Source organism: Triticum dicoccoides, chromosome 5A (assembly GCF_002162155.2).
Source record: "Triticum dicoccoides isolate Atlit2015 ecotype Zavitan chromosome 5A, WEW_v2.0, whole genome shotgun sequence".
In the NCBI taxonomy this organism is placed as follows: domain Eukaryota; kingdom Viridiplantae; phylum Streptophyta; class Magnoliopsida; order Poales; family Poaceae; genus Triticum; species Triticum dicoccoides.
Window position 1 is genome coordinate 19679598 of NC_041388.1, and position 25551 is coordinate 19705148.

At 48.3% G+C, this 25551-nt stretch overlaps 2 protein-coding genes across 2 annotated transcripts; both read left to right on the plus strand.

The window, feature by feature from the left end:
• Window positions 1-13170: 13170 nt before the first annotated feature.
• LOC119299064 (threonine dehydratase 1 biosynthetic, chloroplastic-like) lies at window positions 13171-15521 on the plus strand. Its single transcript, XM_037576362.1, has 7 exons — window positions 13171-13179; window positions 13297-13476; window positions 13571-13840; window positions 14060-14266; window positions 14620-14868; window positions 14945-15018; window positions 15515-15521. Exons 1-7 carry the CDS (start codon window positions 13171-13173, stop codon window positions 15519-15521), a joined length of 996 nt encoding a protein of 331 aa, XP_037432259.1.
• A 1056-nt stretch (window positions 15522-16577) lies between these two features.
• Window positions 16578-17554, plus strand: LOC119296837 (glutathione S-transferase U18-like). The gene is made up of 2 exons (XM_037574888.1): window positions 16578-16961; window positions 17035-17554. The coding sequence occupies exons 1-2, from the start codon at window positions 16629-16631 to the stop codon at window positions 17410-17412; spliced, it is 711 nt and encodes a 236-aa protein (XP_037430785.1). The 5' UTR covers window positions 16578-16628; the 3' UTR covers window positions 17413-17554.
• The last annotated feature ends 7997 nt before the right edge of the window (window positions 17555-25551 follow it).

Sequence of the window (25551 nt, forward strand, 5' to 3'; positions counted from 1 at the left end):
TTAGGCGAGCACGAGGCTGCAGCTAAGCCTCCGAGTGGAAGGCTAGCTTACCACTCGGTAGGATTTTCATAACTTAGGCGAGCACGAGGCTGCAGCTAAGCCTCCGAGTGGAAGGCTGGCTTACCACTCGGTAGGATTTTCATAACTTAGGCGAGCACGAGGCTGCAGCTAAGCCTCCGAGTGGGAGTCTGGCTCACCACTCGGTAGGATTTTTACAACTTAGGCGAGTGCTTGGACTGCAGCTAAGCCCCCGAGTGAGAGGGTTGCTCTTCACTCGGTAGGATTTTTATAACTTAGGCGAGCACGAGGCTGCAGCTAAGCCTCCGAGTGGAAGGCTGGCTTACCACTCGGTAGGATTTTGATAACTTAGGCGAAACGGATTCGCGGCTAAGCCTCCGAGTGGGAGTCTGGCTCACCACTCGGTAGGATTTTTACAAACTTAGGCGAAACGGATTCGCAGCTAAGTCACCCACTGAGGGGAATTTCATTGGACAAAAAATAAAAAGTGACAGATATTATGGAGGAACTATGACACTTATTATTTTGAGGTCCATGAACTACACAAGTACTTTATTGCAACTCATCCGAGTGATAAAGCTTAAGTGTAAAACGGGCGGAGTAGCTCCGCGTTCCAAGCTCGGGGCTCATCGATATTATGCTCGACGTTGTAAAGACGGTACGCCCCGTTGTGGAGAACCTTGGTGACGATGAAGGGGCCTTCCCAAGAAGGAGCAAGCTTGTGTGGTTTGTGCTGATCCACTCGGAGAACCAAATCCCCTTCCTGGAAGGCTCGACCTCTCACGTTTCGGGCGTGGAAACGCCGCAGATCTTGTTGGTAGATGGTCGACCGGATCAGAGCCATCTCCCTTTCTTCCTCTAAAAGGTCGACTGCGTCCTGCCGCGCTTGTTCAGCTTCTGCTTCGTTGTAGATTTCAACTCGAGGAGCATTGTGGAGAAGATCACTCGGCAAGACTGCTTCAGCTCCATAGACCAAGAAGAATGGAGTTCTTCCGGTCGACCGATTAGGCGTGGTCCACAGTCCCCAGAGTACAGATGGAAGTTCGTCGACCCAAGCTCCAGCCGCGTGTTTGAGATCACGCATCAGTCGAGGCTTCAGTCCCTTGAGAATCAGTCCATTAGCTCGCTCTGCTTGTCCATTCGACTGCGGATGGGCGACTGATGCGTAGTCGACCCGTGTGCCTTGGGAGTCGCAGAAAGCTCTGAATTCCTCTGAGTCAAAGTTCGACCCATTATCCGTAATGATACTGTGCGGGACTCCATATCTGAATATTAGTTCCCTGATGAAGCTAACAGCAGTACCGGTGTCAAGGCTCTTGATTGGTTTAGCCTCGATCCACTTGGTGAACTTGTCGACTGCCACCAGTAAATGCGTGAAGCCACTTCGTCCTGTTCTCAAAGGACCGATCATGTCCAGCCCCCAAACTGCAAAAGGCCAGACGAGCGGGATGGTCTTCAAAGCTGACGCAGGCTTGTGCGACATATTCGAGTAGAACTGACATCCCTCGCACTTATCCACTATCTCTTTCGCCATCTCATTCGCCTTGGGCCAGTAAAATCCGGCTCGGTATGCTTTGGCCACGATGGTCCGAGAGGACGCATGATGACCACAGGTCCCCGAGTGAATATCATTGAGGATGAGTCGACCTTCTTCTGGTGTTATGCACTTCTGACCGACTCCAGTCGCGCTTTCTCTGTATAATTGTCCTTTGATTACGGTAAAGGCCTTAGATCGACGGACGATCTGTCGAGCCTCTTCCTCATCCTCCGGAAGCTCTTTCCTCAAGATATATGCGACATACGGAATCGTCCAGTCGGGAATGACCACCAAAACCTCCATGATCAAGTCGACCACCGCTGGGACTTCAACTTCAGTCGGATCTGTGGCGCTCTTGGGCTGCGGAGTTTCTTCGGTGAAAGGATCTTCTTTGACTGACGGAGTGTGTATATGTTCCAAGAACACACCACTCGGAATGGCTTCTCTCTTGGAACCTATCTTTGCTAGATCATCAGCTGCTTGATTTTTCAGTCGGGGTATATGATGGAGCTCCAACCCCTCGAACTTCTTTTCCAGCTTCCTCACTGCACTGCAATATCCAGTCATGGCTGGGCTTCTCACGTCCCACTCTTTCATCACCTGATTGACCACTAAATCCGAGTCGCCATAGACCATTAGGCGACGGACGCCGAGTGAAATGGCCATGCGCAACCCATATAGGAGGGCCTCATATTCTGCCTCATTGTTGGAGGAATCAAAGTGAATCTGGAGCACATATCTGAGCTTATCTCCTCTGGGGGAAACCAGGACAACCCCAGCACCGGAACCATTCAACATCTTAGAGCCATCAAAAAACATGGTCCAATGCTCCGAGTGAACTTCAGTCGGCTGCTGTTGTTCAATCCACTCGGCGAGGAAATCTGCTATCGCCTGGGACTTAATGGCTTTCTTTGCCTCAAACTTGATATCAAGGGGAAGAAGTTCAATCGCCCATTTGGCCACTCGACCAGTTGCATCTCTGTTGTGCAAAATCTTTGATAGTGGAGCGTCGCTGACGACTGTGATGGAATGGTCAGAGAAATAATGAGCAACCTTCTTTGTGGTCATGTATATTCCATACACAAGCTTCTGATAATGAGGATATCTCTGCTTGGATGGAGTCAAGACTTCAGACAAATAATACACTGGGCGCTGAACTTTGAGAGCTTTTCCTTCTTCTTCCCGCTCGACCGTTAGCACAGTACTGACGACTTGTCCTATGGCTGCGATGTAGAGCAACAGAGGCTCTTTGCTGATTGGAGCAGCAAGCACCGGCTGGGTGGAGAGCAGAGCTTTTAGCTCGGCAAACGCTGCATCAGCTTCTGGAGTCCACTCGAACTTGTCAGCCTTCTTCATCAGTCGGTAAAGAGGAAGTGCCTTTTCACCGAGTCGTGAGATGAATCGACTTAATGCGGCCAAGCATCCAGTAAGCTTCTGGACATCGTGCACTCGCACAGGGCGTTTCATTCGGAGAATAGTGCCAATCTTCTCTGGGTTAGCGTTGATTCCCCGTTCGGAAACGAGAAAACCAAGTAACTTGCCACCAGGAACTCCAAATGTGCACTTTGATGGATTGAGCTTGATATCATACCTTCTGAGGTTGGCAAATGTTTCGGCGAGGTCAGCGAGCAGGCCGGAACCTTTTCGTGACTTGACAACAATATCATCCATATAAGCTTCCACATTCCGACTGATCTGAGTGAGTAGACACTTCTGAATCATTCGCATGAATGTGGCTCCGGCATTCTTGAGGCCGAATGGCATGGTGATATAGCAGAAGCACCCGAATGGAGTGATGAAAGCTGTTTTTACCTCATCGGGCCCGTACAGACGGATCTGGTGGTACCCGGAGTAAGCATCTAAAAAAGACAACCTCTCGCATCCCGCGGTCGAGTCAACAATTTGATCTATGCGAGGGAGAGGAAAGTGATCTTTCGGGCAGGCCCGGTTGATGTGCTTGAAATCAATGCACATTCGGAGCGACTTGTCCTTCTTAGGAACCATGACGACATTAGCGAGCCACTCGGAGTGGTATATCTCTCGGATAAATCCTGCCGCCAACAGTCGAGCCACTTCTTCACCGATGGCCTTTCTCTTCTGGACGGCGGACCGCCGAAGATGCTCTTTGACTGGCTTTGCAGACGAGTCGACTCTTAAGCGATGCTCAGCCAGTCCCCTGGGAACACCTGGCATGTCAGCGGGCTTCCATGCAAAAATGTCCCAGTTCTCACGGAGGAACTGGATGAGCGCTTCTTCCTATTTTGGGTCGAGTGTTGTGGAGATGCGGGTCGGAGCTGCTTCGGGGTCGGTCGGGTGAATGTGAACAGGCTTCGTCTCACCGGACGACTGGAATGCAGACTCTGTGGCGGGCTTCTTGGAGCGCAGCAAGTCACTCGGATCTGCGTTTTGCTTGTATTCTTCGAACTCGACCGCCGTCACTTGGGAATCGGCAATCTTGGAGCCCTTCTGAAAGCACTCCTCTGCCTTTTTCCTATCACCGGTGACAGTGATCACACCTTTGGGACCGGGCATCTTCAATTTGAGGTACACGTAACATGGTCGAGCCATGAACCGTGCATAGGCTGGTCTCCCCAAAATGGCATGATATGCACTTTGAAAATCCACTACCTCAAACGTCAACTTTTCTTTGCGAAAATGCTTCGAATCACCAAACACTACGTCCAAAGCTATCTGGCCGAGTGACTCGGCCTTCTTCCCTGGTATAACTCCATGGAAGCTCATGTTACTAGTGCTCAGTCGGGACATCGGAATGCCCATACCTTTCAATGTGTCTGCATACAATAAGTTCAGCCCACTTCCACCATCCATCAGCACCTTTGTCAGTCGAGTGCCTTCGACAACTGGATCGACCACCAAAGCTTGCCTCCCGGGGGTGGCAATATGAGTCGGGTGATCTGATTGGTCGAATGTGATGGGTGTTTGAGACCACTTCAGATAATTTGCCTTTGCTGGGGCAACCATGTTCACCTCTCGGTTAATCACTTTCAGTCGACTTCTGCTTTCCACATCTGCAAAGATCATCAGAGTGGAGTTGATATGCGGATATCCTCCCTCACTGTCATCTTTGTCTTCGGCCTTGTCCGACTCCTTCTCCTTGTCCTTAGACTGTTTTCCCTGAAACTGCTGGATCAGGAGTCGACATTGGCGAGTGGTGTGCTTTGGGTAAATGATATTCCCCTCTTCATCTTTCTTCGTGTGAATGTGACATGGCATATCCATCACGTCATTCCCTTCTTTATCCTTTACCTTCTTGGGGTTCCAGGATCCTTTTGGTTTCCCCTTAAACTTTCCTTGAGTCACAGCCAGAGCCTCTCCAGGAGCTGCCGGTTCAGCCTTCCGCTTCTGTTTCCGACTGGTGTTTCCTTTTTCCGACTGACTCGGCTTGTGCTTGCCGCTTCGGAGTCGGTCTTCTTCTTCGCCGTTGGCGTACTTGGTAGCAATCTCCATCATCCGACTCAAGGTCATGTCACCGGTTCGACCAAATTTCAAACTCAGTTCTCTGTTCTTGACGCCGTCTTTGAAGGCGCATACTGCCTGATGATCAGAGACATTTTCCACAGTGTGGTGCAAAGTGATCCACCTCTGAATATACTCTCTGAGAGTCTCATTAGTTTTCTGCACGCAGACTTGCAACTCTGTCAATCCCGCTGGTCGCTTGCAAGTCCCTTCAAACGTTCTGACGAACACTCGGGACAGATCTTCCTAAGTGTAAATGCTGCTAGGAGGTAATTGAGTCAACCATGCCCTGGCAGAACCTTCCAACATGAGGGGCAAATGCTTCATGGCCACCTCGTCGTTCCCACCACCGATCTGAACTGCCACTCGGTAGTCTTCAAGCCAAGTTTCGGGCTTAGACTCACCAGTGAACTTGCTGACTCCTGTTGCCAACCTGAAATTGGGGGGGATAACTGCGGCTCTGATAGCTCTGCTGAAACATTCAGGACCAGAAACATGTACTCGACTGCTCGTGGGTACATCTCTGTCGAGTGCGCCTCGATGGGCTCTGTTCCGGTCGACCAACCCTTGCACGATAATGGATCGCGCGTCGAAGCCTGGCTCTCTGGGATCAACTGGGACCCTACGCCCTGTACTGTACTGACGCCTATCATCTGGCTGCCGAGGAGCGTAAGACCCACCCCTCGGAGGGGAATAGGGCACTCGACGCCTATCATCTCGGTCGAGTCTGTCGCCATATTGATCTCGCCGATTCTCACGCCCTTCGCGCCGCGGAGGCGATCTGGGGCTGTGAGCCGACTGAACCGTATTCACAGTGACAGATCGACTGTGAATTCTGTTGCGCGACTGAGACACGGCTGAATTCTGATCTCCTGCTGCCCGGAGCAGATCTCTGATCTGCAGCAAACCTCTGCCAGCTTCCGACTGCGAAGGCTGAATGGACTCTGCTATACGGGTCGCAGCTGCTAAATTCTGAATTGGGGTTCGATATACCTGAGTCGGCGGGAAGAGTTGACGTCGACTGGTGTCGGGAACTCGTTGCCGCGCGCGCTCGTCGAGTGCTCGCTGAAGGTTCTCCAGTCGAGTGCGCTTGGCCAGATTGGCCAGACGCGCCTCCTCCAGGGCACGAGCCTCGGGGGTTTCTCCTGCGATGGGAATACGCAGGGGATCCTCGTTCCTGCGGCGAAGCTCTTCTCTTTGCAGAGAGTCGAGTGGCTCGGGCTGGTACTCTTCGTAGTCTCGTGCAGGGTCGCCTACCCCCCACGGTGGGCGCCAACTGTCGTGGTTCTAAGCCTGACAGTAGAGTGGGGGGTAGGTATGGAGAGGCAAGGTCCTAGCTATGGAGAGGTTGTAAGCACAAAGGATGTACGAGTTCAGGCCCTTCTCGGAAGAAGTAACAGCCCTACGTCTCGGAGCCCGGAGGCGGTCGAGTGGATTATGAATGTGTGAATTACAAGGTGCCGAACCCTTCTGCCTGTGGAGGGGGGTGGCTTATATAGAGTGCGCCAGGATCCCAGCCAGCCCACGTAGGAGAGGGTTTAAGGTGAGTTAAGTCTGGGGCGTTACTGGTAACGCCCCACATAAAGGCCTTTACTATCATAAAGTCTACTTGATTACAGGCCGTTGCAGTGCAGAGTGCCTCTTGACCTCCTGGTGGTCGAGTGGGTCTTCGTGGTCGAGTCCTTCAGGCCAGTCGAGTGAATCCTCGTTGGTCGACTGGAAGGCGACCTCTTCTAAGGATGTCCTAGGGTAAGTTACTTGGATCAGGTCCATGACCCTACCCTAGGTACATAACCCCATCACCATGCTCCCTGGCGGTAGGGCCTACCGCCAAGAGGGCCGGCGGTAGGGTGGCCAAACCTAACGCCAGCAAATTTCCCATTCCGGTCACAGAAGATTTCGCCAACCTACCGCCGTAACCTCTGGCGGTAAGGTTTCAAATCCTACCACCATGGGGTCTGGCGGTAGGTGGCAAAGCAGAGCAGTGTTTGTTCTGTTTTTCCTCTTCTTCACTTGAAGACAAATCAAGTCACAACAACAGCAAGTTTCATCTAATCGAAGACGTAGTTCATCACAAGTTTCACAAATCAAAGACGTAGTTCACGACAGGTTTCACAAATAAAGGACATAGTTCATGATAGGTATCACAAATCAAAAACATAGTTCATCACATGTTTCTCGAATCGAAGGCATAGTTCATGACTAGTTTTTTGAAACGAATGCCTTATTGGGTCACACGAGGCCATTTTCCTTTTTTGTCGCGTGCCTCATCCTCCTCTTGGGCTTCACGAGCCCTTGCAAGCTTTCTTGCTCTCTCCTCTTGACGAGCAATCTTCTCCTTGCGTGCCCTCTCCTCTTCATGCTTCTTGCGCTCCATCCTCTCCTTTTCACGACACTCTTCATCCAAGCCTCTCTGAAATGCTTCTTCAAACAACCGCTGCCTCCGTAGACAATCTCGAAGTTGATCTTTCTTAACATCTTCTGGCACATTTTGATCTATCCATGTGAAGTACTTACAAAGTGGAGGCGGCGACTAGGTACGAATAAAGAACAAATGTGGTCATTAGTAAGATAGATTCAATGGTTGACGACATGTTTGAACTTGAACAACTCACCGGCGGTACATCATAGGCGTGAGCTGGACGAGGACGATCGTAGGCATAGTTGGGACAAACAAAATATCTTCTTCCTTCCGTCCATGATTTGTTGCGGTCGGTGGATACCTTAACTTTGCAAACATCTCCACACCAACATGATGGAGTTCTCATATCTTTGTCCTTCACCTTATCCAACTCGGCGTCTGTCCACTTGTCCGGCATATCCTCGCGGTTAGCACACGGTGGCCTCGTCACGGAACCGGAAGAAGCCATGCCTATAAAGACAAACTTGGTAGTTAGTAAAGTAAAAAAAACATGTATGTATGCAAAAAACAAATAAACAAGACCAAATAACAAATACCATTCACCTTATTTCAACCATGTGGGTTAAGCAAGATGTCAATAGGCCTTCCTCTATCAACCCTTCTCGTCCTATGACCACGGCCACCGGTACCCGACCGCCCCCCACGCCCTCTAATACTGTCTCCTCGTCCACTACCGCCAAGATTCGTCCGTCCTCCACGCGCACCACTCCTGCCTCCTCGTCCACTACCACTCCTACCTCCTCGTGTGCCACCGGTACCTCCTCTTCGGGCACCACTTTGACTAGGATCCGGAGTGTTGGCATCGGTCCGTGGGTTTTTGGTGCATTTCCTAACATTGTGTCCCGGCTCGTCACATTTACCACAACTGTTGATCTCTGGTGCCTCCATGAAATGGCCACTATCAAATTGTTTCATTCCGGTGTATCCAGCTAGGTCATCCATGTCACCCCTAAACCTCTTCTTTCTTCTTCTTCCCTTTGTAGGCACCATGACTTCGGGGTCGGGGACGATGTGTGGCCCATGATACTCAGGCCACTGTGACTGATCTAGGAAGGGATGAAACCTAGGAGCCCATGTCAACCTCATTCGTTCCAATGTGAACTCATGCAACCGCAAGGTGGTACCATCGGATACTTTCAAGTTTCTGAACCTTGCGGCGTTCATCACATGCGAGCAAGGCCAATGATACCCGTGAGGTCTCTCGCACTGACACCACCGGGTCTTGAGGTGCACCTAATATGCTACTCCACCGTATGTCATGCCATCCCTTGTTGTGCCACCCGGCTCATCGACTTGGTAGATTTGTTCTTTTTCATTGAAACTAATGATTTCTTGACGCCAAGACTTGCGCGCTTGATGCTTCAACCAATCCTCAACTTTGAAGGGAAATTCCATTTTCTCACCTATCCATTTGGCCGTCTCTTTGGAATGCCTCAGAAAGTACTCGTTGAGCTTGAGGAAGGTATATTTCACTATTGCAGTGACCGGCAAAGAACGGACACCCTTGAGCACATTGTTGAAGCATTCCACCATGTTACTTGTCATGTCTCCGTATCGCAAACCTCCTTCGTCGTAAGCACGTGACCACTTATGCTTCTCCAGAAAATTCCTTGTCAAGAATTCTCTCCCTCCTTTGTTCTTTTTCAAAGCCTCGAATAGCTTATCATAGCGGCTTTCGAATGTGGCGGTGTTGAATGCCACACAAACATGGGTAAGATCTTTGCAAAACTCCTTACTCTTGCATGCACGGTAAAAGTTTGCCACGAAATGCCTCATGCACCAACGTTGTTGGAGCTTTGGATAGCCTGGAATATCAACTTCTATTGCTTTGAGAATCCCATGATGGCGATCCGATATGATGCACACCTCTCTTTTGGGGCCAATCACCTTCGTCCTCACATGATCCATAAACCACTGCCAATTATCATCGTGCTCGGAAGGCACCAACGCAAATGCCACCGGCGACACATTGTCATTGGACGAGTGGGCCATTGCTACCATCAACGTGCCCTTGTACTTTCCGGTCAAGAACGTGCCATCAATTGACAACACGGGGCGGCAATGCCTAAATGCATCGATGCATTGACCAAAGCTCCAAAAAGCTCGATGAAACACTCCCTCAATTGACTCCACCTGATGGCGCATTCCCGGGTTCCGATGAGCAATGGCTGCCAACATCTTGGGAAGAATGTTATATGCGGCCTCATAATCACCATGCAACATCCTTATAGCGCTTGCCTTCGCCATCCACGCCTTTCCATACTTGACCGGGTACCCGAATCTTTCGAAGACCGAACTCATGAGGAACTTCACCTTCACGGTTGGGTCATGGGATATCTCATTCAACAATTTATAGCCTAGATACTCGGACGTGAGTTGGCGGTGTCCCTTGCTTCGGTCCGCTTTCTCTGGCAGTATGCACTTGTGGGTGGCCACACAACTCTTCAACTCCCATTGTCCGGTTTCCTTGATCTTTCTTCCACGGACCTTCCATGGGCAACCTTCTTTGTCACATTTGATTGTGTAGCGCAATTTTTTGTTGGAATGACCAAAAACAAATGGCCTATGATTCCGAATGGCATAGTCACTCAACCATATCTTGAACTCTTGCAAACAACCAAACTTGATCCCTTTCTTCAAATGAGCATTCTCGTCCTCACCCGGTGGCCTTGGATCACCCATCCTCGGGCAAGGCGATGGTTCGATCAAGCCCAACCTCATGCCACCATCAACAACGGCCTTGTCGGCAAGGCTTAGATCACTGAACAAAGAGGGTCCTCTTTCCTTGCCATTGACCATCTTGTAAATTTGTTTTTCTTGCGGCGTGAATCCATCCTCATCCAATTCTTCCGGTGGACCCTCATCATCCGACTCATACCTACACATACGGCTATAAGGTAGGTTCCGATCCATGTCTTGTTGATGCACAATGACATCCAAGTCACCAATGGGATTGTAATGAATCTCTTCTTCTTCCGCATACACATTATCTTGAGCAATAGCATCTCCATCAACATGAGCAATGGCATCTCCATCAACATGAACATTTGCATGTTCATCAACATGAGCAACGGCCTCATCTTCAACATCATCATCACCTACAAGAACTATTGCTCTAGCATTGATGATGTCCTCTTCATTTGGTTGGCTACTTGGTGGTTGGCTAGCCGCATTGTGGTCAAACACCACGACAGCATCATGTATTGGGGAGGACACATTCCGGTTCAAGTCAAGTAGTGGCCGAGGAACTTAAACCTTGAATTGTCTTGTGGAAAATAACTCAAGTGACTTGTCTTGTGATCCCTCAACTTTCTCCTTATACACATCCCAATGCAATTGAGAGGTGATGGGCATACTCTTTAATCGGGATCTTACTCCCACTCCCACATCATAATGTCCAATAAGCTTCACACCATCACTTGAGTTAATCCAATTGAGGACGTTTCTCACTTTCACGACAATATCATCATAGCTCGGGCTTGTGTCAAAAACCATGGCCTCCTCCCCTTCGTCGGCATTTCCATGCATGAAAGCCGCCTTGTCCAAATAATGCACATTCACTAGTTTATCCATCTAAAAACAATGGAACAAAATTGAGTCATCCATGGACCGGTCATTTCATATGGATGAACTATCTAAAATATAAGGTTTTGAATCTAACAACTAGTTTACCTTAATCATAGCACTAACCCTAACCCTAACCCTAACCCTAACCCTAACCTAAATATACCCCTAACCCTAACCTAAATATACCCCTAACCCTAACTCTTAAGCTAGCTTGCCACAACAAAGAGTGACACATATATTACTTAGATCAACCATGAATACACCATAAATGCCCCATAAATGTGCCATAAATGCACAATAAATGCTAAACTAGAGGAAGAACTAGGGGTTGCAAAACTAGTTCATTCCAACAAAAGTAGATGATTTGAACCAACCAAATGAAGGGGGGATGGGGGAGGTACCTTGGGTGATGCAAATGGCCTCGATCCACGGGACAAATCTCAAGCAATGGAGATGGATCTAGTGGGTGCTTGGGTGGGGAAGAAAAGGGGGAGAGAGTGTGAGCTCGGGAGGGAGGAAGAAGATGAGTGGACTGGGTGGGTGGTGAGTGGACCCCACCAAACATTATCTCCAGGACCCTACCGCCGGGGACCTCGGCGGTAGGGTGTTGGAGCCTACCGCCGAACCCTGCGGCGGTATGTCCCTTTGCCACGTCAGCCCCCCGTTAACGGCCAGACGGTCGTCAAAGTACCCTACCGCCAGCTAGCATGGATGTAGCCTGCACACATCTACCGCCACGGAGCCCGGCGGTAGCTAAAAGGGTCAAATGTCGAAATAATTTCAAACCGGTGTCATATCCCGATTTTAGATGTGAAAAGGGTCAAAACACGAAATTTGGCCACCCCCCGTCTCGTCGCGCGCTCCTTGGAAGGAAACCACTGTCCACTGTCCACCCAAACGCTGCACCGTTGTACTACTCTCGACAAAAACGGCCGCCGCCACCTCCTCCCCATCCATGACCTCCTTCCGCCCCGCGTCCGGCAGCCGCCACGATGGCGCGCTCCCCGTCGCCTGCTTGGCTCGCTCGAGGGTGGCCGCGGCGCTCCTCGGGGCCGTGCCGCTGATGCGGGTGGTGCCCGAGTCGCTGCAAGCCACGAGTGGGTCCCTCGTGGGCCGCGGGGCTGGGGAGCAGGATCGGGTCACCGACCTGGACGGGCCCGGACGAGAAGAGGAGCTGCCACCACTGTTGGATCCGGAGCCACCGGATGGCCCGCCGAGCCCATGGACGGCGAGGACCGTGGCCGGGGCGTCGGCGGTGCGCTGAGCGAGGTTTTCCTCGGCGAGCTTCAGACGCGAAAACACGGTCTCAAACGGGGGCAAGGGAACCGTGTCCCCCAGCACGACCCGGATCGTGTCAAGGCGGCCGTCGATGCCGTGGAGGAACTGCGTGGTCAGATCCACCTCGGAGACCGCATGGTCGATGTCCGCGAGGCCCGCGGTGAGCAGTTTCATGCGGCGCGCGTATTCGTCGACGAAGAGGTCGCCCTGCTTGAGGTTGCGATACTGACGATTGAGCATCATGTACCGAGCCGCGCGATTTGCGAGGAAGTAGTCCCTGATCCGAGACCAGAGATCGAAAGTGGTGGTGGCGCCGATCACGTGGTCGACGATCTGATCCGAGAGGGTGGCATACATGGCGAGGGCGACGTGGGTGTCGGGCTCGAGGTACTGGCTGTTGGCGTTGAGTGGGGGTGGGTGCTCGATGAGATATATGACACCGTAACGAAGCAGAACCATAAGGAAGAAGGATTTCCACTTGTGATAATTGTGCTCGGTGGGATTGAGAAGGAAGCGGATGTGGTTGGTGAGGTCGACGTTGAGGATAGGGTGCTTGGCCGGGGACGGCGGTGGCGGCGCGGTGGAGGAGAAGAGGGGGGCGAATTGAGAGGAAGCGGGGGCAGAGGCGCTAGGGTTAGCCGGGAGAGTGCCGAAGATGAACGGGGAGGTGCCCGCGCTGGAGGAGGCCGAGGAGGGAGCAGTGCCGAAGAGGGAGGGCGACGAGGTGGCGGAGAGAGTCGCCGCGGAGGAGGAAGAGGAGTGCTGCTCCGACATGGCGGCGGCCTGGAGACTACTGATACCAAGTTGGAGAGTAAACTTGCTCTCTTGTATTGATTATCACACATACATCAGTGTTACATATATACACCCCATGGACAAGGCACGCAGGCCGGGGTAGTTAGTTCAGATCCTACAAACTAGGAGGCGACGTGCGCACTACATACATACATGTTAACAATTTACATACCTAGGTAAAATTTGTTTCTTATATGCATAGGCATTTTCATTCAAGTTGAGGGGTGCATATAATATGATGGCAAAGCTCTCCCAAGAGCAGTTAAACAACGGCGTTATCTGCTCCTCTGCTGGAAACCATGCTCAAGGAGTTGCTCTTTCTGCCCAAAGATTGGGCTGTCATGCCGTTATTGTCATGCCTGTGACAACACCAGAAAACAAGGTTATTGATATCTCGATGACTTTACCTTAAATATGCCGTTTGTATGGTATATCTAAGTTATTGTCAGCAGCTATTAACATATAACTTAATCCAGTGGCGATCAGTGGAGAAACTGGGTGCGACAGTCGTTCTCAAAGGAGATTCATATGACGAAGCTCAATCATATGCAAAACTATGCTGTGAGGAGGAAGGCCTCACATTCATACCTCCTTTTGACCATCCCGACATTATTGCTGGACAAGGAACTGTTGGCATGGAAATTGTTCGCCAATTGCAAGGTCCATTACATGCAATATTTGTACCTGTGGGAGGTGGTGGATTAATTGCTGGAATTGCTGCCTATGTGAAACGGGTCTGCCCTGAGGTAAGCTTTCAAACACAGGAGTGTTTTCTTTTTCTATGTAAAACATTACAAGACACCGAAGTTCTTTTTAAATGCCATTAAAGTAAATGGCCCTATTTTAAGTGCATTTGGGAATCAATTGTTTTTCATCCAATCACCTAACTGTAACCCTTCTCCAGATTGAACACAATACTCATTCAGGCTGTCCTTTCTTGTATGTTTACAACAATTCTGGTGCAGGTCAAAATAATTGGAGTGGAGCCCTCAGATGCAAATGCCATGGCATTGTCCTTGTTTCATGGCCAGAGGGTCATGTTAGAACATATTGGAGGGTTTGCTGATGGTGTAGCTGTCAAAGTTGTAGGCAAGGAGACATTTCCCTTGTGTCAAGATTTTGTAGATGGCATTGTCCTGGTCAGCCAAGATGCTATCTGTGCTTCAATAAAGGTGAGAGTGATCAACTTATTATATGTCTGATCCGCCTTGAATAGAAGTTTTCAGTTTCATTTGAATACAAGTGTTATAATGGTGTGTATTATGTGATAATGTGGCCTTGTTTTCTAGTTTTCAGTTCTTGCTGTGGATATTGGTATATTTTTAATGTCTTCTTTAAAATTTACTACACATAAGCATTGTGATAACATTGCTCAAAAATAGGATGGTAGAAATTCTAGCTCTGCAGTTTGTTCTATGCCAATCTTACCGTCATCATGCTTGTGGACTGTTTATGCTAGATTGTTGTGGATGTTCTGCACTAACAATATTATTTATACTGAAAATGTTGGTTTTCATGGGCACAGGATATGTTTGAGGAGAACAGGAATATCCTTGAACCTTCTGGGGCCCTTGCCTTGGCTGGGGCTGAAGCTTACTGCAAATACTATGGTTTGAAAGGGGAAACTGTGGTTGCAATAAGTAGCGGTGCAAATATGAACTTTGATACACTTAGATTAGTAACCGAGCTTCCTGATGTTGGTCGAAAACCAGAAGCGGTATTACCTACATTTTCGCCGAAGGAGCAGGGAAGCTTCAAAGAGTTTGCAGAACTGGTATGCATCATGATTTTTCAACCAACACATGATAGTAGATATTCTATTTCTTTTCTTGTGACTTCTTGTTGTGCAGGTTGGCCGGATGAATATTACCGAATTCAAACACATATATGATTCTCATGGAAAAGAAGCCCTTGTTCTACACAGGTACTCAAAGTCAAACAACACTTTCAGTAAATACATTGTTCCTGTACCGGGTTATTATTTCATGATTACTTTTTCTAGAACCTTTGGTGGGAGAGGAATACTCATACATAGAAAATGTGACTTTGTACATTCTCCTGTCTAATCTCAGTAGGCAAAAAAACTAATTGAACGTCTGTGTTCTATTCATCATCTGTACTCCTGTGGAAACAGTTTGAGACCGATTTGTTTGTCATGTGTAACCCTTGTATTTTTATTTTATTTTGCAGAAAGTAACCCTTCTAATAAATTAGCTTAACTTGACACAGAAATCCTGCTCGAGTACATTCAGATAGATATATACAGTTTTTAATTTAAGGTAATTTGAGATCCCTAACCATTGGTCGTCTTTTTGTTCCAGCGGAAGTGATGACGTCGGAGATGAACCGGTCGAGGTATTACTCGGATAAATTTGATATTTGTTTCTTGTTACTGCAACTGGTTTTCTTTTCTTTTCCAGTTGTTAATTTATTGCTACTAAACGACATCATGGCCCCGCAAACTTGTAGACCAAACTTGTAGAAGTTGGAGACGATGGCAAGGAATGTGAGGATAGCTGTAGACCGTACGGAGAGGGGGAAAAGGTGATCATTTCTGCCTCAGTTAATATTGATCGGATCCGAGGGAGTAGTATATATTGTTTAGAAAGAAGAAAGAAATAAACATGTGATGAGTTGACGGAGATGACGGAGCACCACCCCTCATCGTGTATGTGTATAACTGGGGCATGACCCAGAAGGCAAAACATGTATAAGAATATATATAAGTGAGGCGCCCACGCTGCAATAAGAACTACAGTCGTAAATCTCCTCACTTGTTTGTCTCTTTCCTTTTCATCATCATTTATACAGTAACTTACTCCCTCCGTCTCATAATATAAGAATGCTGTTGGCACTATAGTAGTGTAGAAAACGTTCTTATATTATGGGACGAAGGAAGTATCATTTGTTTGTCTCTTTACTTTTCATCATCCCACAACACGTGCGAGCACAGCGCTTCGTTCCTCTGCACACCAGAGACAGCTCTAGGCCTAACTGAATGGAAGGCACGCCGTCAGAGCTATTCTAGTGGAAGTATTACTCAATAATTTGATCTGTTCATGCCAACAGGTTTGATTCAGATACATGCTCATTCATGCCAACTTTTCTGTTCAGTTCAGGTTAAATACCCAAAGAGACAGGACTTTAAAAGAGAAAGAAGATGAGAGACAGAGAACAACAGGTTAGGTTAGATTCAGATACACGCGCATCCATGCCAACTCCTCTGCTCGATTCTGTTGTGGGTTGCACGAGACGTCACAACGATACTGTATCAGATTATATAGTGTACACAAGGTAAGCACGAGACGACACACGATACTATTGGTTTATACTATCGTTCTACCCGGCGTTTCTTCTTTAAAAAGGTTACCCGTGAATTATCTTGCACAGCACAAGACGTGACACAATACTATTAGTTTATTCTACTATATGAGTGATACTTGGTCAAAAGATCAATCAACAAGGCCGGCAATTAAGAAAGGAGCAAAGGAGACCGATGTTGAGAGAGTAGCAAAGCAAAGCAGCAGGAAGGGAATGGCCGGCTGCGGAGAGGACCTGAAGCTGTTGGGCATGTGGGCGAGCCCGTTCGTGGTGCGGGTGCAGATCGCGCTCCGCCTCAAGGGCCTCAGCTACGAGTACATGGAGGAGGACCTGCAGAACAAGAGCGAGCTGCTCCTGAGGTCCAACCCTGCCCACGGCGGCAAGGTGCCGGTGCTCATCCACAACGGCAAGCCCGTCTGCGAGTCGTCCGTCATCCTGCGGTACATCGACGAGGCCTTCTCCGGCGCCGGGCCCTCCCTCCTCCCCGCCGACGACCCCTACGGCCGAGCCGTCGCTCTCTTCTGGGCCGTTTTCATCGACGACACGGTAGGTACATATTGCTTGAGTACTACCTCACTCTCACATGGCCGCGTTCATGTATACCGTTTTCAATTTGCAGCTGTTGAAGGCGCCGAGCCAGGCGTTGAGAGTCGCGACGGGCGAGGAGAAGGAGGAGGGGAGGAAGAAGGCGGCCGCGGCCATGGAAACCTTGGAGGGGGTGCTGAGGGATTCCGAGGCCAAGTTCTTCAGCGGGAGGGACTGCCCTGGTCTCGTGGACGTCATGCTCGGCGGCCTCCTTGGCTCGATGCGCGCATCTGAGGAGATGGGTAGGCTCCAGACCTTCGACTCGACCACCACCCCGCTCCTGGCCGCTTGGGCGGAGCTCTTCTGCACGCTGGACGCGGTGGCGCCGGTCATGCCGCGCGTGGAGAGGCTCGTTGAGTATGCCGAGGCGATGCAGCAGCCTCGCACCGCCGTGTCCCGCACCACCAGCTGAAAGCGGAAAGATGAGCTCTGCGCACAGTCGTCTGTTTGTCCTGCAATAAGCGCGGCTTGTCAAGAAAATAATGCTCTCTTATTTTTGTATGGATGAGTGTTGGTATAAAACTATTGTGTTCTCAAAATACTTTAAATCTCTAGTACTTATAAAAAAACCGTAAGGTTCTGTTTTATCTTTCTTTCCATCTCTCTTTTGTCCAACCTTTCCCGTATAGTAATCAATCATCTTAATTTACTTACTTTCTGAATCAGTTTTGATTTAATTTAGTTACCCAACTTCTGATCAAAATATAAGGCAAATCATCGGCAGAATTTGATAAGCATTTAGTTACACAATCGCATACTATGGGCAGGTAAGGGGCTGTTTGGTTTTAGGCCTAGCATTGTCACACTTCGCCACACATTTTTGCCAACCTTGCCTAACCTTAGTTCATCAAAATGAAAGCTACAAGTTGGCAAGCCTAAGGGAATCTTACCACACTTTTTGTGTGTATGCCATGTGGGGCTCAAGTGTGGCCTGCCTGTGGCTTGAACCAAACACTCACCTAAGTTAGTCAAACTTGCCTACAACCTTTGGCAAAGTTAGTCACAAACCAAACAGCCCCTAAATCATTTCTGACTAAAATATAAGATAAATCACGGACATAATTTGATGAATATTTATTTACACAATCATATATTATGGGCAGGTAAATCACAAGCTAACACACTAGAATATTTATATTCCGTTGCAAGCACGGGCATTATTCTAGTTGAAGAAAAAAGAGATACATAAAGCAAATACATTTCTTTCACACATTTTCACTTCCATCTGCCCCACATATGTGTGTCTGTCAGTATATATTTTCCAGATGGACTGGAAAATCTTCATGACCCCAAGTGATATGAGCATGCCACGTCGCATGAGCAGGGAGATTGGACAAGTCTTCGTTAATCGACAAAATTTGTCCTTTTGCTGGATATATTTTAGTGAGAGGACGGCAATGCTGCCCCTGATTAGCGGACGCGGCTCCTCTGACGTACGGCCCACACACTGCCATGTGGGCCTGGACTCACCTGTCAGTGGCCCCACGTCAGGGGGCCGTACATCAGGGATCCTGCTCCCTGATTAGCACGGTGGCTTGATGCGTACGTGTGCAGCTGGATGGCTGTCGTGATACAATCCTGCGGTATTTGCCACCTATGGGAAATGGTGCTTCATATAATTGTCACGTTGTGGTGATGCCCGGTGTGCCGCTACGGCCGAATAGCACTTGCGGCGTTGCCTTGTGGCACTGACATGTAACGTGTCTGCTGCTATCAAGGCAACCTTCCTTCCCTTTGCCGGAATGCATTTATGGAGACCAAAATTGCATTAAAGAGCATGAGTTAATTGCATTCGTAATATACAAACTTACATAGTGGGTTTAGTTTCACAAATAAACATTATAATGGTGCAAAAGGGGCCCATGAACTTATTTTGCTGATTCAAATAGGTACAAAATCATCCTAGAGACTCGTCGCTGCTCTTTTCTGCCATAACCATGACTTTTCACCTTTTTGTATTGGAAAGAGTGTTAGACAAAACAAGAATAAACGAGACACAAGTTTTTACGTGAAAATCCTTGCCGGAAAAAACTACGGATGCACGAAGGCGTAATCCCTCTGATGAAGGAGTATTAGAAGAACGTGACAACAGACCGTCTTTAGGTGCGCTACATGGGGGTATATATGAAGGCAATACATAAGCATCCTCGAAGAACAAGTAAAAGAGTTGTATCCGTAAGCGTCGACATCAACGCAACGCCCACATCGGTTATACTGCGTCTAGTTCAACACGGTACTAGAATTCAGATCACAATTTAACAATGTTCACCTTGAGCCAAATTCCCTCTACTAATCGAAGAAACTAAATAACTCTATCCAAATCAGCATAAACACCTTGCACGTCAAAGTCCATAGGACAAGATCCGTTGACCCTGAGCTCATCCCACGCGGCCCCGAGAAGGAGATGATCGTCCGGCTTGCGCTCCGCCGCTCCCGGAAGGAGGCCCGTGCGAGGCAGCGCTCGGACTCCTTCCATCGGGAATCCATTGTGACCGCCCAAATGGCGCATGGATCCGGCACTAGGTGTGTCGTCATTGGCTCACCGGAGGCGCCGCGGTCCGTCCGGCGTCCGAATGCAGTGCCGGACGCGCAACCCCTCTGTTGGCGCGGCGCGGCCACAAACGCAGCAGGGGCGTCGTCCGACGTAAACATGGATGCCGCGTGAGGCAGCGGGCGCGGGAGGCGGCGACAACCCTCGCGGCAGTGGACGTTGGAGAGGCGGAGTTGCATTCTCCGGCGCCCCGACAGATGGACTACAACCCCACGCGCCACACCCATGTCGTGGTGGGTGTTGGCGGCTCCTCCCAGGACGAACCCATCATCAATCTGACGTCCACCAGCACCATCAGGGTTCCGGGCTCCGACGAGGAAGAGTATGGCATGGGAGACGGCGGCTCCTTGAGTCCCGTGAGCCGGGCCGTGTCCAATGTCCTACTCTATCTCACTGGCGACCAGAACAACACTCTGAGGGGCGCAACCAACCGCCGGGCATGGACACGGCAGAGTCGGACGAGCTCTGCTGAAGATTAGGTTTACGTTGCATGTAATAATATGATTTTGAGATTTCTAATTTGAGGTATCCGCATGTGGAATCAATTATTTAAGGTGTGACCGGTCACTATCTGCGCACGCGCTCGGGCATTTGAGATCGGATTTGCCAAGTCCGGCTGTAAATGCTCTAAAGCCATCAAACAACGCTTCGACCACTGTGTCACGGCCGGCTCGGACTTTCCCTCTAGTGATCTGTAACTTAATTAGCTTACAACTTATTTTTAGTCTATTTGGCTACCAGCAGGGACCATATATATAATAATAATTTGAGGTTACACGTGTACGACACAAACACCCTAACCCTTCGCTAATTACAATTTCAACTGTAGCAAAACTCGTACACATGTATTCGACACATAATTTTTAGAGCTGTTTTACGGTGATTGGGTTAGTACTCGGAGTAAGTACTTACATGTCTGATCACGTCTGATTTTTATTAGCCGTCAGATCTTGCGGGGAATTTTAATTGATTAAATTTAATATATTAATTGCGATAAGGGCATAATGGTCAAGGGGGAAATATTTTTTTTTGAACCGATCACCTGAGGACCAGATCCATGTCTACTCGATCCAGTTCAGAATCCTCCTCCGATATATTCGTCGCCGCTCGCCGCTCCTGACCTTCTCCGTCCTCGACCTGCCCGGCGAGAGGAATAAATTCATCGTCCTCGTCCTCCACCCAACCAACCCCAGCCCCCCATGCCGTCACCGAAGAAGAAGAAGGCCGGATCTGCGGCGGCTGAATCGGCGGCGACCGCGGTGGGCGACCCCATCTCTTTGCGCGTGTCATCCTTAAGGTATGAATTCGGCTTGGCGTTCTGCTCGTTCTCTTGGTCGTTGCGCCCCTCCACCGTGCATGCAGTACAACCTCAACCCCACAAGATCCGGGTACGGACTAGAACAACGAATGGAAAGCTTCATCGTGGCATAGTTTCTCTTGAGCTAATCGCATCATGTTTGTTTAAGTTAGATGTTGAGGGCACTACTTACTTCCTTTGGTACCGCAGAAAAAAAAGTGACTTACTTGACGTTTGAGATGAGATATACTAAAGGAAGATGAGATACTGGTTCCATAGTTCACTTAATTTAGTTTATTAAAGTCATCATCACTTTAGGTTTGCATAGCGCATGAAATATAGTTTAAAGGAAGATGAGATACTACTTGTTGGACGTTGATGATTGGTTTCCCTCACATGTCAAACCAGCAAAGTCTTTTCCATGCACTTGTCTTTGCCTATGAGCTATTTTACATCTGCAACATTGATAAACAGAAAGATGTTGATGATTGGTTTCCCTCACATGTCATATGCAGGAAGACATGGCGTATGCAAGTGATGAGAGTATGTTCGAGTATCTAAATGTTGTCAGCAAGATGTTTGATAGTGAGGCTGAAGGCTATGAATTCTACAACAAATATGCTCTTGAAAAAGGTTTTAGTGTGAGGAGAAGCTACGTTGAGTGGGATGGATCCAACAAATACATAATTTGAAGGAAAATTGTGTGTAGTCGTCAAGGGTTTCGCGAAGAGAAGCACATAAAAAGAAAGATGGAAGATAGAAAGAGGAGGCCACGAAGTTTAACTCGTGTTGGGTGTAATGCTAAATTGGCATTACGAGACAGGAGGAAACCGGTCGGTGGTTTGTCAAGGATTTCATCGATGAGCACAGCCATCCTCTAGCCCCACGGGATCTTTCTTGTTTGCTGCGTTCGCACAGACGAATTAGCGATGAGCAGAAAGCGGACATTGCGGACATGGAAAAGTGTGGGATCCGCAAATACCGTATTATGGATAGTTTGTGCTTTCAATACGGTGGATTTGATAAGGTTGGATGCATAAAGAGGGACATTTATAATTTCTGCCATGCTAATAAGCAGGAGACAATCAGTGCCGGTGATGCTAATACGGTGATCATGCACATGATGGCGAGGCGAGAGCGAGATGTGGATTTTTTCTTCAAGTACTTGGTAGACGAGCATGGCCATCTGAAGGGACTGTTCTGGGCTGATAGTCAATCGCGACTTGACTACGAGGCTTTCGGAGACGTCATTGTTTTCAATAGCACATACAGAACCAACAAATACAATCTGCCATTCGTGCCGTTTGTCGGGTTGAATCACCACCGCAGCACTGTTATATTTGGCTGTGGTATAATTTCTCATGAAACAAGCCAGGCATACGAGTGGATGTTGCGGACCTTTTCTGATTGCATGGCACAGAAGCATCCGATATCTGTGATCACAGATGGGGACCCTGCAATGCAGAGAGCAATAAGGGTGGTCTGGCCAGACTCAAATCATAGACTATGTATATGGCACATTCAGCAGAACATTGTACGCCATCTGCATGATGACGACGTAAAGTAGGAATTCAGATCTTTCATTTATGATACTTCTTCCATTGAAGAGCATGAGATAAAATGGATACAATTCTTACAACGGAATAAAGTAACCAGTGAGGAGTCTTGGCTGCATCAGATGTATCAGATGAGAAAGTTGTGGTGTGCTCCATATCTTGAGGGGCGTTGTTTCCTAGGATTGAGAAGCAATCAGAGGAGTGAGAGCTTGAACTCTGTGCTACATACGCATCTTGAGGGTAAGATGTCGTTGTTTGAAATGCTAGAGCACTATGAGCGTTGCCTTGCGTCGCGACGGATTAACGAAGCTCTCCATGACGTCGAATCCTTGCAGTCCGTTCCATTTACAGAGGAAAATGCTTCGCCGCTTGAGAAACACGCCGCAACAGTTTTCACACCTAGTGTATTTAAGATGGTCTTATGGAGCATAGATGTTGTCAGCAAATGTCAGATCAGAGAGATACTAGATGGATCAGAAGATTCCACTTATGTTGTGTCCAAGCAGGAAAGAATGGATAAAAAGTTTGGAGTGCGCATTGAAGAGCAAGGAGGTCTTTTGCACAGGGTGAGTTGTTCTTGCCGTAAGCTGGAATGCGCAGGCACACCATGTTCCCACATTTTTTACATATTGGGGATTTTAAAACAAACAATTCTGCCCGGTTGTTGCGTTCCCACTAGGTGGACTATGAATGCAAAATGTGCATATGCACCTACCAGAAAAAACCAGATGTATGACTATTCGGTAAGCCTACAGAGGTACCGCGAGTTGCGGAATTGTAGTCACGCCGCCAGTTTCAAGGCATGCCACTCTGATGAGGACTATCACCGTCTAAAGATGCTTTTGCAAGCACAACATCATGGCAAGCAATCATGTTTTGAACAAGCTGACAGCAAGGAGTCAACTAATGCTCAGCATAACAGCATTAGGTTTGGCCCGTTGATGCCGCACTCGCAGAAAGTTGATAAGGTTCTGGATCCCGTGCATGTGCCAGGATGAGGTGCACCAAAGAAAAGACTGCAGGCAAAGACAAAGAAGTCAAGATCACAGAATATCTGTGGCTATTGCAAGAAACCAGGTCACAATCGATGTAAATGCGCTAAATTGCTAGAGGTACGAAATATGTTCATATTTTTTTGCGTGAGTTTTACTCATAATTGATGTCCATGTGATTTATTGTATTCTTCTGTGTAGAATCTCGAGGCTGAACTGTGACATCTACATACAGCATGAACCGACGATGAGCCAGAGAAAGTCGTGTGCCATTCAGCTTTGTGTGACGTGGTCTTTACATTCTATTTCATCGTGACAGTAATTTAGTGAAGTGCGGTTGTACTGCCATGTTACTATATTAGTTCGACATCTTTCGTTTCCATTTTCTGTGTGCATCATTTGATGTCCAACTTTAAGAATGATGATGTATTTCGACAAATTGGGCACTATGATTCTTCACCCTTACTATGGTTGTCATGCATATTCATAATCATCATGCATATTCTTCATTTACACAGCAATAATGACTGACGTATTTTTTAAATAAGCGGGGCCCACTGGGGTGTGCTTGGAAATCTTTGAAAAACTTCCATGCACATTCATCTTCACTGCATGCAAATCGGGCGGTAGCCGCTGTGCCAGTAGCTGTCAAGGCCTTGATGAATCATTATTCACATGCAGGTCCCCGACTCTTGCATGCAGGTCACCGACTCTTGCATGCAGGTCCCCGACTCTTGCACATTTCTGATATTTTCACAGGTTACAAAATATATTATTGGACAGAATATAGACAACAGCACACAGCAACAACACATTCATCGAATACAATAGAAGATTAGTCTCCGAATACAATTCATCATATTAGTCTCCGAATTCAAAAGACCGAACAAAGATAGAACATTACAAGTCTCGAGACCGCGAGTAGCGAGTTTGTATTCACATTACAAGTCGATATCGATCATCTAAACTACCATCACATAGAAGAGAGTTGTGGTCATCACGATGAGCATCATCGCGATGAAACTGGTCTTCATCCGGTTCCTCCAACGCTCCCTCCTCTCTCCCGCTAGATAGCGGGCGTATCTAGATTCTGCCTCCGCCCTAGTGGTGTACCCTTTGTAACTGTTACCGCTGAAACGGTGAACCTGTCTCCGACACTCCTCCCAGTCGTCGTAGACTCCGGGAACCTTACCCTTGTACACGACATACGACGGCATATCTATGCACAAGCCAAACAACAGACAATACATAAGCAATACATAAGTATGCAACAAAAGGATCGGAAGAGAAAAGCAAGATATTAATAGCATAATTCATGGTCCTACTAATAAATAGCATCGATTACATCTAAGTTGAACGACTGTCCAATCAATGTTTCAGAACTACGCATAGCATCACTACTTTCGACTCGACTCATGGGACCGGAGCGTGGATGAAGCCACCGTCTGTCCTGATGGTGATGAAATCGCGGGCATTGTCAGCCTGCATTTGTAGTGTTGTGTCTATCTCACTGCACAGAACACGGAATGTTAGAAAAAAAACGATCGAAATCTAAGAAATCATATGTTACGGGGCGGATGATCCTGATGTGATCCTGATGTAGTTTCTCTACTACAATTGTCAGGACCCCGACTCGATGTCACATCGATCTAGCCTGTAGCACCTCATATCACTTTGCGGCCTCACGCACGGTATCCTCACGGGTGTCGCCTTACCTTTGCCCGGGACCGTTTGCGCCTTTTGGCTCACGTATATGATAGTGTCGCTAGCATCCATATGATAAGGAGCCCGGGCTGACATGACTAGTCGTAAACCCAAAGTGGCACAGACTTACAGGGACAGGCATCCATGACCCAGCATCGAACGTGTCGGTCATCAGCGAGTGAATCCAGGCTGTAGCACTGGGCTAGCAGGACTCCGGTGAACCGGGCTGTAGCGGGCTAACAGGACTCTGATATTCATCGCGTGACATTTCCCCAAAGGGACAGACACAGGAACGAAGAAGGACACATGCCGGCCAGCCTAAGTGTTTCGGAGCAGTAGCAAGCTACCATGGCTCAGTGAAAACACTAGGAGACATTTCCCGGTAAGAGAGGCTACTAAAGATAAACAACTAGATGGTCAGATCCCACACATACCAAGCATTTCAATAACA